The 14,707-nt window shown below is 44.6% G+C and overlaps 1 protein-coding gene across 8 annotated transcripts in view; it reads right to left on the bottom strand.

Annotated features, from left to right (window-relative positions):
* The window catches only part of LOC106588628 (receptor-type tyrosine-protein phosphatase U), a 283,920-nt gene that overhangs the window by 38,289 nt on the left and 230,924 nt on the right, over positions 1-14,707 (bottom strand). For 6 of the 8 annotated variants that reach the window (XM_045709320.1, XM_045709318.1, XM_045709315.1 and 3 more), the window contains exons 15-18: positions 11,800-11,938; positions 8,588-8,617; positions 8,017-8,177; positions 788-975 (exon numbers count right to left, since the gene is read on the bottom strand). In XM_045709320.1, the coding sequence (XP_045565276.1) occupies positions 788-975; positions 8,017-8,177; positions 8,588-8,617; positions 11,800-11,938 (518 nt within the window). The remainder of the gene's footprint in view (positions 1-787; positions 976-8,016; positions 8,178-8,587; positions 8,618-11,799; positions 11,939-14,707) is intronic. The other 2 variants (XM_045709322.1, XM_045709317.1) reach the window with 1 other exon arrangement.

The following is a 14,707-nucleotide window of genomic DNA, read 5'->3' on the forward strand; positions in this document are numbered from 1 at the left end:
TTTGCAGCATGCATGATCAATGGCCGCCTCGGCAGCCCAGTGGGAAATAAGGGTTATGAAGTCCTACAGCCAGTATCACACTGATACACATATCACACGCACGTATGCGCACACACACAAACACACACACACGCACACACCCCAGTCGCACACTGATCTCTCCTTCATCTCCTTTATTTCTCCAGGCGACAGACTAGGGAGCGATGGAGGGAGTGAGACGGGAGGAGCGGAAAAGCGATGGAGGAGTGAAAAAGCGACCACGGTATTGATTTTAGGAGGGGGAATTTGTTGGGCCCTTGGGGGGTGGGATTAATGAATCGAAAAGCGCATCTGGAAATCTGGAGGTTTGGATTCGGGTACAAATACAAGCTAAATGCTACTGGGCGAATAGAGGGACTTTGTAGTAAATCACAAATAGAATGAAAAAAAGTTACTTGAAAGCCATTTAATTAATATACTCTTGGTAGACACAGAAAAAGATCTGAAAGAGAGATGAGCAGAATAAAATAGCTTTACATTGAGAGATGGTATCAAACAGCTACTGGAGGTTTACGTTGACTGCTGCTTATTAAAATAAGCTTCCAGCAGCAGCCTACTGAACACATAAGCCATTGGACTCAGAGATGAGAAACTGTATTAAAATGCCTTCTGCCTCCAAAATTGCATCATTAAATCCCAAAGGATGCTACGCCCACATTCTCTCTCTCTATCTTTCTCTCTCTCTCTCTCTCTCTCTCTCTCTATCCATCCCTCTTCATCCCTCTCCATCCCTCTCCATCCCTCTCACCTCATACTCCTGTTTGAAGCCATATCCTTCCCCAGTCTTCATCTGGTTGATGTGTTGGAGGAGGTCTGCCACCCTGACCGCGGGGTGAAGTTGACCTGTGTGGTACGGAGAGCTCTTCCTACGACAGTGGCGTCGAGGGGAACCACCCAACAGGCTGCTGGACTCGTTCACTGAACTCCTCTGTTCGTCTAGAGGAGACATACACATGCATGAGCATGGCACGCAAGCACATACACACGCACAAAGATGGATACACAACCACAGACACAAAGATGGACACAAACATACACACAGACACATTAACCATTACACAACCTTACATATGTTACATAAGTGCCAGTATTAGTGGCTACATGTTCTTTTATTAAAGCACATGGCTCAGTGAGGGACTGAAGGTCAACCTCCACCTGCTCAACACAACACCCACTCAACTGACAGATCAAGGAAGAGCTGGTATCACAATGAAGACATATTGTACAGTTGTGGCCAAAAGTTTTGAGAATGACACAAATATTAATTTTCACACAGTCTGCTGCCTTAGTTTGTATGATGGCAATTTCCATATACTCCAGAATGTTATGAAGAGTGATCAGATGAATTGCAATTAATTGCAAAGTCCCTCTTTGCCATGCAAATGAACTGAATCCCCCAAAAACATTTCCACTGCATTTCAGCCCTGCCACAAAAGGACCAGCTGACATCATGTCAGTGATTCTCTCGTTAACACAGGTGTGAGTGTTGATGAGGACAAGGCTGGAGATCACTCTGTCATGCTGATTGAGTTTGAATAACAGACTGGAAGCTTCAAAAGGAGGGTGGTTTTTGGAATCATTGTTCTTCCTCTGTCAACCATGGTTACCTGCAAGGAAACACGTGCCATCATCATTGTTTTGCACAAAAAGGGCTTCACAGGCAAGGATATTGCTGCCAGTAAGATTGCACCTAAATCAACCATTTATCGGATCATCAAGAACTTCAAGGAGAGCGGTTCAATTGTTGTGAAGAAGGCTTCAGGGCGCCCAAGAAAGTCCAGCAAGCGTCAGGACCGTCTCCTAAAGTTGATTCAGCTGCGGAATCAGGGCACCACCTGTACAGAGCTTGCTCAGGAATGGCAGCAGGCAGGTGTGAGTGCATCTGCACGCACAGTGAGGCGAAGACTTTTGGAGGATGGCCTGGTGTCAAGAAGGGGAGCAAAGACGCCACTTCTCTCCAGAAAAAACATCAGGGACAGACTGATATTCTGCAAAAGGTAAAGGGATTGGACTGCTGAGGACTGGGGTAAAGTCATTTTCTCTGATTAATCCCCTTTACGATTGTTTGGGGCATCTGGAAAAAAGCTTGTCCGGAGAAGACAAGGTGAGCGCTACCATCAGTGCTGTGTCATGCCAACAGTAAAGCAGCCTGAGACCATTCATGTGTGGGGTTGCTTCTCAGCCAAGGGAGTGGGCTCACTCACAATTTTGCCTAAGAACACAGCCATGAATAAAGAATGGTACCAACACTTCCTTTGAGAGCAACTTCTCCCATCCATCCAGGAACAGTTTGGTAATGAACAATGCCTTTTCCAGCATGATGGAGCACCTTGCCATAAGGCAAAAGTGATAACTAAGTGGCTCAGGGAACAAAACATTGATATTTTGGGTCCATGGCCAGGAAACTCCCCAGACCTTAATCCCATTGAGAACTTGTGGTCAATCCTCAAGAGGCGGGTGGACAAACAAAAACCCACAAATTCTGACAGATTCCAAGCATTGATTAAGCAAGAATGGGCTGCCATCAGCCAGGATGTGGCCCAGAAGTTAATTGACAGCATGCCAGGGCGGATTGCAGAGGTCTTGAAAAAGGGTCAACACTGCAAATATTGACTCTTTGCATCAACTTCATGTAATTGTCAATAAAAGCCTTTGACACTTATGAAATGCTTGTAATTATACTTCAGTATTTCATAGTAACATCTGACAAAAATATATAAATTTACTGAAGCAGCAAACTTTGTGAAAATGTATATTTGTGCCATTCTCAAAACTTTTGGCCACGACAGTATGTACATGTTGACAGGCACGGTGGAATATTTTTATTGAAAGAGGTCGTTTGAGAAGAGAGAGAGAGAGAGAGAGAGAAGGAAAATACTGTATATTGATAAAAGCAATCTGAAGGACTGAGAGAATGAGATGGATATTGACAGAGAAACTCTAAGATGGCGCCGAAGAGGATGGCTGACGTTTTACATGCTCCTAACCAACTGTGCTATTTTGTTAGTTTTTTTTGCGTTGTTTGTAACTTGTTTTTTTACTTATTTTGTACATAATGTTGCTGCTACCATTTCTTATGACCTAAAATAACTGCTGGACATCAGAAAAGCGATTACTCAACTCGAACTGGAAGAAGCTTTTTCCTTTAGCGAGTCCGACGAGAAGGATATAATGCTTTCCTGGCAACAGGCCCAAATCCCCGACATTTGCATGAAGAAAAGACGGAGAAAAAGGGGGCGCAGGTCGGGCTGCTTTGTAAGAATCCGTAGGCGAGCAAGTTAACCTGTTAGGGCTAGGGGGCAGTATTTGCACGGCTGGATAAAAAAATGTACCCGATTTAATCTGGTTACTAATCCTACCCAGTAACTAGAATATGCATATACTTATTATATATGGATAGAAAACACCCTAAAGTTTCTAAAACTGTTTGAATGGTGTCTGTGAGTATAACAGAACTCATTTGGCAGGCAAAACCCTGAGACAGATTCTGACAGGAAGTGGATACCTGATGTGTTGTATTACCTTTAAACCTATGCCATTGAAAAACACAGGGGCTGAGGAATATTTTGGCACTTCCTATTGCTTCCACTAGATGTCACCAGCCTTTACAAAGTGTTTTGAGTCTTCTGGAGGGAGATCTGACCGAACAAGAGCCATGGAACGATGATGGCCCATTAGACACCTGGGGCGCGAGTTCATGTTGGGTACCCTCGTTCCAATACGTTATAAAAGAGAATGCATTCGTCCACCTTGAATATTATTCATGTTCTGGTTAAAAAAGGCCCTAATGATTTATGCTATACAACGTTTGACATGTTTGAACGGACGTAAATATATTTTTCCCCCTCGTTCATGAAGTGAAGTCCGGCGGGCTTAGATCATGTGCTAACAAGACGGAGATTTTTGGACATAAATGATGAGCTTTTTTGAACAAAACTACATTCGTTATGGACCTGTGATACCTGGAAGTGACATCTGATGAAGATAATCAAAGGTAATGGATTATTTACATAGTATTTTCGATTTTAGATCTCCCCAACATGGCGGCTAGTCTGTATCGCAACGCGTATTTTTCTGGGCGCAGTGCTCAGATTATTGCAAAGTGTGATTTCCCAGTAAGGTTATTTTTAAATCTGGCAAGTTGATTGCGTTCAAGAGATGTAAATCTATAATTCTTTAAATGACAATATAATATTTTACCAATGTTTTCTAATTTTAATTATTTAATTTGTGACGCTGACTTGACTGCCGGTTATTGGAGGGAAACGATTTCCTCAACATCAATGCCATAGTAAAACGCTGTTTTTGGATATAAATATGAACTTGATAGAACTAAAAATGCATGCATTGTCTAACATAATGTCCTAGGAGTGTCATCTGATGGAGATTGTAAAAGGTTAGTGCATCATTTTAGCTGGTTTTATGGTTTTGGTGACCCTGTCTTTGACTTGACAAAACATTACACACAACTCTTGTAAATGTACTGTCCTAACATACTCTAAATTTATGCTTTCGCCGTAAAACCTTTTTGAAATCGTAAAACGTGGTTAGATTAAGGAGATGTTTATCTTTCAAATGGTGTAAAATAGTTGTATTTTTGAAAAATTTGAATTTTGACATTTATTTGGATTCAAATTTGCCGCTCTTGAAATGCACCTGCTGTTGATGGAGTGCACCACGGGTGGCACGCTAGCGTCCCACCTAGCCCATAGAGGTTAAATGACAATATAATATTTTACCAATGTTTTCTAATTTTAATTATTTAATTTGTGGTGCTGACTTGAATGCCGGTTATTGGAGGGAAACGATTTCCTGAACATCAACGCCACAGTAAAACGCTGTTTTTGGATATAAATATGAACTTGATAGAACTAAAAATGCATGCATTGTCTAACACAATGTCCTAGGAGTGTCATCTGTTGGAGATTGTAAAAGGTTAGTGCATAATTTTAGCTGATTTTATGGTTTTGGTGACGCCTGTCTTTGAATTGGCACAACATTACACACAACTCTTGTAAATGTACTGTCCTAACATACTCTAAATTTATGCTTTCGCCGTAAAACCTTTTTGAAATCGTAAAACGTGGTTAGATTAAGGAGATGTTTATCTTTCAAAGGGTGTAAAATAGTTGTATGTTTGAAAAATTTGAATTTTGACATTTATTTGGATTCAAATTTGCCGCTCTTGAAATGCACCTGCTGTTGATGGAGTGCACCACGGGTGGGACGCTTGCGTCCCACCTAGCCCATAGAGGTTAACTCCCACTGCCATCCATTCTATTGGCTAACATGCAATTATTGGAAAATAAAATTGATGACATACGATTAAGATTATCCCACCAACGGGACATTAAAAACTGTAATATCTTATGTTTCACCAAGTCGTGGCTGAACGACGACGCGGATAATATAGAGCTGGTGGGATTTTCCATGCACCGCCAGAACAGAGAAGCTATGTCTGGTAAGAGGAGGGATGGGGTTTGTGTCTATTTGTCAATAACAGCTGGTGCGCAATGTCTAATAGACCACACTATCTGTAGACCACACTATCTACCAGAGTTCTCATCTATATTATTCGTAGCCGTCTATTTACCACCACAGACCAATGCTGGCACTAAGACCGCACTCAACCAACTCTGTAAGGCCATAAGGAAACAAGAAAATGCTCATCCAGAAGCGGCGCTCCTAGTGGCTGGAGACTTTATTGCAATCAAACAAGCAAAGCGTCAATACAGGATTAAGATTGAATCCTACTACATCGGCTCTGACGCTCGGCAGATGTGGTAGGGCTTGAAAACGATTATGGACTACAAAGGAAACCCAGACGTGAGCTGCCCAGTGACGCAAGCCTACCAGACAAGCGAAATGCCTTTTATGCTCGCTTCAAGGCAAGCAACACTGAAGCAAACATGAGAGCACCAGCAGTTCTGGATGACTGTGATAACGCTCTCGGTAGCCGATGTGAGCAAGACTTTTAAACAGATCAACATTCACAAAGCCGCGGGGCCAGACGGATTACCAGGACGTGTACTCAAAGCATGGGCGGACCAACTGGCAAGTGTCTTCACTGACATTTTTAACCTCTCCCTGACCGAGTCCGTAATACCTACATGTTTCAAGAAGACCACCATAGTCCTTGTGCCCAAGGAAGCAAAGGTAACTTGCCTAACTGATTACCGCAACGTGGCACTCACGTCGGTAGCCATGAAGTGCTTCGAAAGGCTAGTCAAGGCTCACATCAATAGGATCCTCCCAGCTACCCTTGACCCACTCCAATTTGCATACCGCCCCAACAGATCCACAGATGATGCAATCTCACTCGCACTCCACACTGCCCTTTCCCACCTGGACAAAAGGAACACCTGTGTGAGAATGATGTTCATTGACTACAGCTCAGCGTTCAACACCATAGTGCACACGAAGATCATCACTAAGCTAAGAACCCTGGGACTAAACATCTTCTCTGCAACTGGATCCTGGACTTCCTGATGGGCCACCCCCCAGGTGGTAAGGGTAGGCAACAACACGTCTGCCACACTGATACTCAACACTGGGGCCCCTCAGAGGTGTGTACTTAATCCCATCCTGTACTCCCTGTTCACCCACGACTGCGTGGCCAAACACGACTCCAATACCATCATTAAGTTTGCTGATGACAAAACAGTGGTAAGCCTGATCACCGACAATGATGAGACAGCCTATAGGGAGGAGGTCAGAGAATTGGCAGTGTGGTGCCAGGACAACAACCTCTCCCTCAATGTGAGCAAGACAAAGGAGCTGATCGTGGACTACAGATAAAGGAAGGCCGAGCAGGCCACCATTAACATTGACGGGGCTGTAGTGGAGCGGGTCGAGAGTTTCAAGTTCCTTGGTGTCCACATCACCAACAAACTATCATGGTCCAAACACAGCAAGACTGTCGTGAAGAGGGCACAACAAAACCTTTTCCCCCTCAGGAGACTGAAAAGATTTGGCATGGTCCCCAGATCCTCAAAAACTTCTACAGCTGCACCATCGAGAGCATCCTGACCGGTTGCATCACCGCCTGGTATGGCAACTGCTCGGCATCTGACCATAATGCACTACACAACAGTACATCACTGGTGCCAAGCTTCCTGCCATCCAGGACCTATAAATTAGGCAGTGTCAGAGGAAAGCCCATAACATTTCCAGAGACTCCAGCAACCCCAGTCATGGACTGTTTTCTCTGCTACCACACGGCAAGCGGTACCGGTGCGCCAAGGACCAAAAGGCCCCTTAACAGCTTCTACCCCCAAGCCATAAGACTGCTGAACAATTAATCAAATGGCCACTGGACTATTTACATTGACCCCCCCACACACGATTTATTTTGCACACTGCTACCACTCACTGTTTGCTATCTATGTCACTTCACCCTTACGTACATGTACAAATTACCTCAACTAACCTGTACCCCCTGTATATAGCCTCGTTATTCTTATTTTATTGTGTTACTTTTTATTATTTTTTACTTGAGTTTATTTGGTTAATATTAACTCTTCTTGAACTGCACCGTTTGTTAAGGGCTTGTAAGTAAGCATTTCACAGAGACGCCTACACTTGTTGTATTCGGTGCATGTGACAAATACAGTTTGATTTGATAAGTAAACAGAAAGCCTGAGAAACTGAAGATGGTACTTTATCTTAGCAGTGTGTGTATACAGGACAGACTGTTGCCTAGAGAGTGTACTTGTTGTAGTTGGCAGTGTGTATACTACAGTAGGTGGCACAGAGTCTACAGACTAGTGTACTTGTTGTAGTTGACAGTGTGTGTAAAGAGGGAAAAGATTGTAGCCTACAGAGTGTACTTGTAGCAGGGTGTAGTTGAGTGTTCTACTGGCCAAACTTCTGTGGTGCAGGGAGTAGAGCATCTGCCTCTGCACAGGATCATTGGATTGTGCTCTCCTTCAGCCTCTATCTCTCTCGGAGGTACAGGGTTAGTGTACAGGTTCTTACTCCGTGTGTTGCAGGTGTGGGCGTCCATGAAGGAGTTAGCAGTGTGCCCATCCTGCTGCAGGGTGCTCTGCTCTGTCATGCTGCAGTCCAGAGAACCTAGCTTCCTGGTCTTCTCCTGACGGTACGACATGGCTGCTTTGTTCAGCGCTACCTTCTTCCTGCTGCACAGAGCAAAGAGAGGAGAGAAGATGTGGAGAGGAGAGGTGGAGAGGAGAGGAGAGGAGAGGGAATATAAAAAGGAGAGAAGAATAAGAGAGAGATCAAAATAAGGAAATAGCAAAGAGAGGGGAAATGAGTGGAAAGAGGGGGGTTAAGGTCAAGGAGTTGAGAAATTGGACGAAAGGGGAAAAATAAGAGATTAAATCGAGGCAAGGGAGAAAAAGGAATATTTGGTGATAGTAGCAGGCCCAGAGAGAGAGAGAGAGAATCAACTGGAGAGGTATATAGAGGATGAGGTGGAGGAGATGCTTATCTCCTATAAGTGTCATCTTCCAGGACTACAGAGGGCAAGCAGGTGAAGATTGCGCCATAAGGAAAAGATGGAGGGAGAGACTAGGGAGGAGTCACTTACGGGTAGTAAGAGTAAGAATAGAAGTCCCTTCTGATTAGTATGAAGAAAGGAGGAGAAGAAAGAGGAGAGAGAGAGAGAGAGAGTGGAGAGAAAGAAAACAAAGAGACGTGAGAGGTGGGGCCACGGTTAGTGAGGTGGCCTCCAGCAAGGCAAAATAAAAATGTTGAAATGCACAGGTAAATAATGAAAACACTAGTAAATGAGGGATACAAAGTATATTGAAAGCAGGTGCTTCCACACAGGTGTGGTTCCTGAGTTAATTAAGCAATTAACATCCCATCATGCTTAGGATCATGTATAAAAATGCTGGGCAGGCCATAATTTTGGCTACGATGGCTATGCCCCGATTGGATGACAATGCCCCCATCCACAGGGCACGAGTGGTCACTGAATGGTTTGATCATGAAAACGATGTAAATCATATGTCATGACCGTCTCTGTCACCAGCTCTCAACCCAATCTAACACTTGTCGGAGATTCTGGAGCGGCACCTGAGACAGAATTTTCCACCCCCATCAACAAAACACCAAATTATGGAATTTCTCATGGAAGAATGGTGCCGCATCACTCCAAAAGAGTTCCAGACACTTGTAGAATCGATGCCAAGGCACATTGAAGCTGTTTGGCTTGTGGGGGCCCAACACCCTAATTAGACACTTTATGTTGGCAGGTACAGTGGGGGAAAAAGTATTTGATCCCCTGCTGATTTTGTACGTTTGCCCACTTACAAAGAAATGATCAGTCTATAATTTTAATGGTAGGTTTATTTGAACAGTGAGAGACAGAATAACAAAAAAAATCCAGAAAAACGCATGTCAAAAATGTTATAAAATGATTTGCATTTTAATGAGGGAAATAAGTATTTGACCCCTCTGCAAAACATGACTTAGTACTTGGTGGCAAAACCCTTGTTGGCAATCACAGAGGTCAGACGTTTCTTGTAGTTGGCCACCAGGTTTGCACACATCTCAAGAGGGATTTTGTCCCACTCCTCTTTGCAGATCTTCTCCAAGTCATTAAGGTTTTGAGGCTGATGTTTGGCAACTCAAACCTTCAGCTCCCTCCACAGATTTTCTATGGGATTAAGGTCTGGAGACTGGCTAGGCCACTCCAGGACCTTAATGTGCTTCTTCTTGAGCCACTCCTTTGTTGCCTTGGCCGTGTGTTTTGGGTCATTGTCATACTGGAATACCCATCCACAACCCATTTTCAATGCCCTGGCTGAGGGAAGGAGGTTCTCACCCAAGATTTGACGGTACATGGCCCCGTCCATCGTCCCTTTGATGCGGTGAAGTTGTGCTGTCCCCTTAGCAGAGAAACACCCCCAAAGCATAATGTTTCCACCTCCATGTTTGACGGTGGAGATGGTGTTCTTGGGGTTATAGGCAGCATTCCTCCTCCTCCAAACACGGCGAGTTGAGTCGATGCCAAAGAGCTCCATTTTGGTCTCATCTGACCACAACACTTTCACCAGTTGTCCTCTGAATCATTCAGATGTTCATTGGAAAACTTCAGACGGGTATGTATATGTATTCTTGAGCAGGGGGACCTTGCGGGCGCTGCAGGATTTTAGTCCTTCACGGCGTAGTGTGTTACCAATTGTTTTCTTGGTGACTATGGTCCCAGCTGCTTTGAGATCATTGACAAGATCCTCCTGTGTAGTTCTGGGCTGATTCCTCACCGTTCTCATGATCATTGCAACCCCACGAGGTGAGATCTTGCATGGAGCCCCAGGCCGAGGGATATTGACAGTTCTTTTGTGTTTCTTCCATTTGTGAATAATCGCACCAACTGTTGTCACCTTCTCACCAAGCTGCTTGGCGATGGTCTTGTAGCCCATTCCAGCCTTGTGTAGGTCTACAATGTTGTCCCTGACATCCTTGGAGAGCTCTTTGGTCTTGGCCATGGTGGAGAGTTTGGAATCTGATTGATTGCTTCTGTGGACAGGTGTCTTCTTTACAGGTAACAATCTGCGGTTAGGAGCACTCCCTTTAAGAGTGTGCTCCTAATCTCAGCTTGTTACCTGTATAAAAGACACTTGGGAGCCAGAAATCTTTCTGATTGAGAGAGGGGTCAAATACTTATTTCCCTCATTAAAATGCAAATCAATTTATAACATTTTTGACATGCGTTTTTCTGGATATTTTTGTTGTTATTCTGTCTCTCACTGTTCAAATAAACCTACCATTAAAATTATAGACTGATCCTTTCTTTATCAGTGGGCAAATGTACAAAATCAGCAGGGGATCAAATACTTTTCCTCCACTGTACCTGTATGTTTATGGGGGTAGGGCAAGCGACCATGCAACAGCAGATAAAATATAGCACAACTGTGACATTGACTGGGTTCCTAGCTAAATAGATTGCTTATCACTTAACTGAATAATATGCCAGGGAGCACAGGTACACATACAGCTGTCAACCAAGGTACAGTTAGCTCAACGGTCTACTGGTGGTTTCTGTCTCTATCACGCTTCTCCCTGTGACGTCCAACCCTGCTTCTCTGACGTGCATCCCAGCTCCTCTCCCTTCATCATGAGAAAACCTGAGGTGGTAATTCTATCTGAAAGGCAACAACAACCTTCCTCTCCAATTAATGGCTCAGCCACAGGCACCATGTTCACAGAGCACTGCACACCAACCCAGATCCTGCTATTATATCTGCTTTGACTTGAAAGGGCAATGGCTTGAAAGGGCCCTTGATGAAATATTACACACTGAGTGTTATTCTCCCAATATAACGTCAGAAGAGAAGAGGTAAGGGGGAGAGAAGAGGGGTAAAGGAGGAGAAGAGAGGGAAGGAGGAGAGTACGCTACTGCCAAGCAGTATGTCCTGGTGATGCTGGAGTGAATATTAGAGTTTCATTCCTAGGTGTGTGCAGCCAATAGACAACAGACCTTGAAATTAAAAAATGAGTTCTACGCAAAAAGCTTGGCAACTATAACTGCACAGCATTTCACAAATAATACCCAGCCATGTGTGTACTTCTGGAAGTAATATACTCTCCATTACCTACCTAACTCCCTATTGAATTGAGTTGGACTAAGCCTGCCAAGATGTGATGGAGAAATACCTTCCCTAATAGGACATAGTTAGTCACATGGAAGTTTGTGACAGGCAGCTAAGAGACAGGCAAAGATAGGCCCCTTTCTGGATCACCTCAATGATCAAAATCACAATCACCTTTACACACACACAACCCTCCACTCACCCCTTCTTGATGATGATGACGATGGCCCCCAGCAGCAGAATGAGGACCACCAGTCCCCCAGCACAGGCCCCCAAGATCAGACCCATGTCCTCTGCATGTTGGGACACCTCCAGGGCCCTCTTATGGTCCTTACAGGCAGCTACAGGGTAAAGAGAAGACTGTTAGCCCATTGAACTAAAGCCTACGATTCATCCAGGACCCTCTTATGGTCTTTAGAGGCAGCTACAGGGGAGAGACACGAGGGGGAGAGACATGTTAGAGTGATAGTCTTCTGTATGCTACAAGACTGTAGTAGCTTGCTGAGCAAAGGCCTAGGCATTAGCTCTTAAGAACTCATGGTTCGGGCGATGATACTCCAACAAAGGGCCAACCTAGTTAGATTCCTCTCCCTAGACCACACAGAAGCCTAAGCATCCTGTAGAAAAGGCACACAACCACAAAAACAACCAATTATACCGATGACGTTCAGAGATCAAAATATCAGGAGTTAGAGTAGGAAGGCTATAGTCTAGTTCTATTTTTTTCTGTTAATCCCAAAGGAGGCCCAGGGGTATTGTAGTAGTCTGAGAGACGGGGGGCACGGTGAGCCAGGTTATCAGAGTAAAATCAGGTTATTATCCTTCTCACACTGGGTATTATATCCACCTGGATGAATACACTGGCAGAGGGGAGGAAGGGAGAGAGGGGGGAGAGGGAGAGCGGGGGAAGGGAGATATGGAGAGAGGAGGGAGAGAGGGGGAGGGAGATATGGAGAGAGAAGAAGAGAGAGAGAGATTATGGTAGAGTAAATAAGCTCTGGCTTTGTCCCTGACTATGTTTCATGATAGGTAACAGGCTTGGATAAGGAGGAAGCTTTTAAGCCGCTAACTAACCAGCCACAGTTGGTGTAGCCAGTGTGGACAGCTGGACAGACTTTGCCTACATGTGTTAAGAAAACACACCAGTTACATCAGCTAATAGCTAGCTGGAAGTTCATTCAGTCAGCCATTTTCTATGCAGTAACGTCACTCACTGTGTTCGCTGTGCCTCTACATTTCCATCAGAGCTATCACAACAGCTTGAAATCTCTCCCAAGATGAATTTGGAGCTCCCATGGTGTCGCTTTCCAGAAGTGTTTATTGCCGACTAGAAACAGAATTGGTTGAGAATTAAGATCCTGAACCCCTGCGAGCATACGCTTAATTAAAAGTCTTCCCTCCGATGGGTAAACAAAAAGAAGGGTGAATGAAATGGTCTATCACTGGAGGCACGAAGCTAAAACCAATTATCTACCTCTTTTCACCATCCCTCCTTCTTCTAACCCTTCAGCTGGATGTGGTCCTCTCTCTTTCCGCTCACTTACTATTTAAAATCTCTCTCTATCTCGCTCTACTAGTTAGCTGCAGCACAACCAATTTGAAAAGCATCCATGTTTTCTTTTCTCCCTCCCAGTAAGGCATGCTATTTTGTCTGCAAGGGGGGTAATTTTGCCTGAGCCTTAAAAGCCTGTTCAGGAAAACAGAGTGTGGCCTGCAGAAATGTTGATTGCAGATGATTCTAGCTCTACTGGCTAGCTGGCTCTCTCTCTGGCCTCCAAGTCCACTTTACTGATGTGTGTGTGTGTGTGTGTGTGTGTGTGTGTGTGTGTGTGTGTGTGTGTGTGTGTGTGTGTGTGTGTGCATGTATGATTCCGCGTGCGTGCGTGCCTGCATGCGCACAGATGAGTCACTGTTCTTACTGACTCCGGCTGTAAGAAGCACGTTGCGTGTGTGTGTGTGTGTGTGTGTGTGTGTGTGTGTGTGTGTGTGTGTGTGTGTGTGTGTGTGTGTGTGTGTGTGTGTGTGTGTGTGTGTGTGTGTGTGTGTGTGTGTGTGTGTGTGTGTGTGTGATTCCGCGTGTGTGCGTGCATGCATGCGCACAGATGAGTCACTGACTCTGGCTGTAAGAAGCACGTTGCCATGGACAAGTTTAGACCACTAAAACTTTCTGCTGCTGTGAGGCAGGGAGAGAGGGATGGGGGGAGGTGGAGAGATAGAGAGAAAAAGGAGAGCGAATGTATATATGAGAGAATGTGTATGAGAGAAAGATTAGGATGGAGGATGTAAAGAAAGGTAGAGGGCTGGAGAGGACACACATTTCATCTTCATCTGCCAGCGTTAGCGTGTCATTAACCAGATATTGTGCTGGTGTGTGTGCGTGGGCCCGGAACACCTGAGGTGTGACACTAGTCGTCTAAGCGGTAGCCGCCTGTCTCTGTCCCTGTCTGTCTCCCTGCTTCACGCTTGACATGAGCCCCAGCCTTTCATTACGCAGTCACAGAATGAGAGAGAGAGAGAGCAAGAGAGAAAGAGAGAGAAAACAAATTGTGTGAGAGGAAAATGTTATATGTGTGCATGTGTGTGGGCGTGTTGGAGAGAGATAAAGAAAAGTTGTATAATTAGAGAGCGAGAGAGGAAGCTTGAGGCGGACAGACAGACAGACAATAAGACAAGCAAAGAGAGAAAGAGTGTGTGTGTGAGAGAGAGAGAGAGAGAGAGAGAGAGAGAGAGAGAGAGAGAGAGAGAGAATATCCAAGGCCTGAGATAATCTGCCTTTGTCCTAAAGAGCAGGAACCTGGACTTCACCAAAGAAATCGGAAATACAGGCATTGTCATCCTACAACCAACATGGTACAGAGGAGATGGACCCACAGTTTGCCCTCTAGGTTATAGAGAGCTGGTAGTCCTATCCATCAAACTACCAGTTGTGAAACAGGAAAGGGACTCAGGGAGTATGCTAATTTGGTAGAGCAGACCTAACTCACTCCTTTAAATGAATCAAAACAGGAACATTTTACGTTTGACTAGAAATTCAAAAGTAAATGATCTTAACAGAGAAAAATGTCCTGTGTGCTACCTATATCCCCCTACTAGAATCCCCATACTTTAAT

The sequence above is a fragment of the Salmo salar genome, chromosome ssa27 (genome assembly GCF_905237065.1).
Source record: "Salmo salar chromosome ssa27, Ssal_v3.1, whole genome shotgun sequence".
Lineage (NCBI taxonomy): Eukaryota > Metazoa > Chordata > Actinopteri > Salmoniformes > Salmonidae > Salmo > Salmo salar.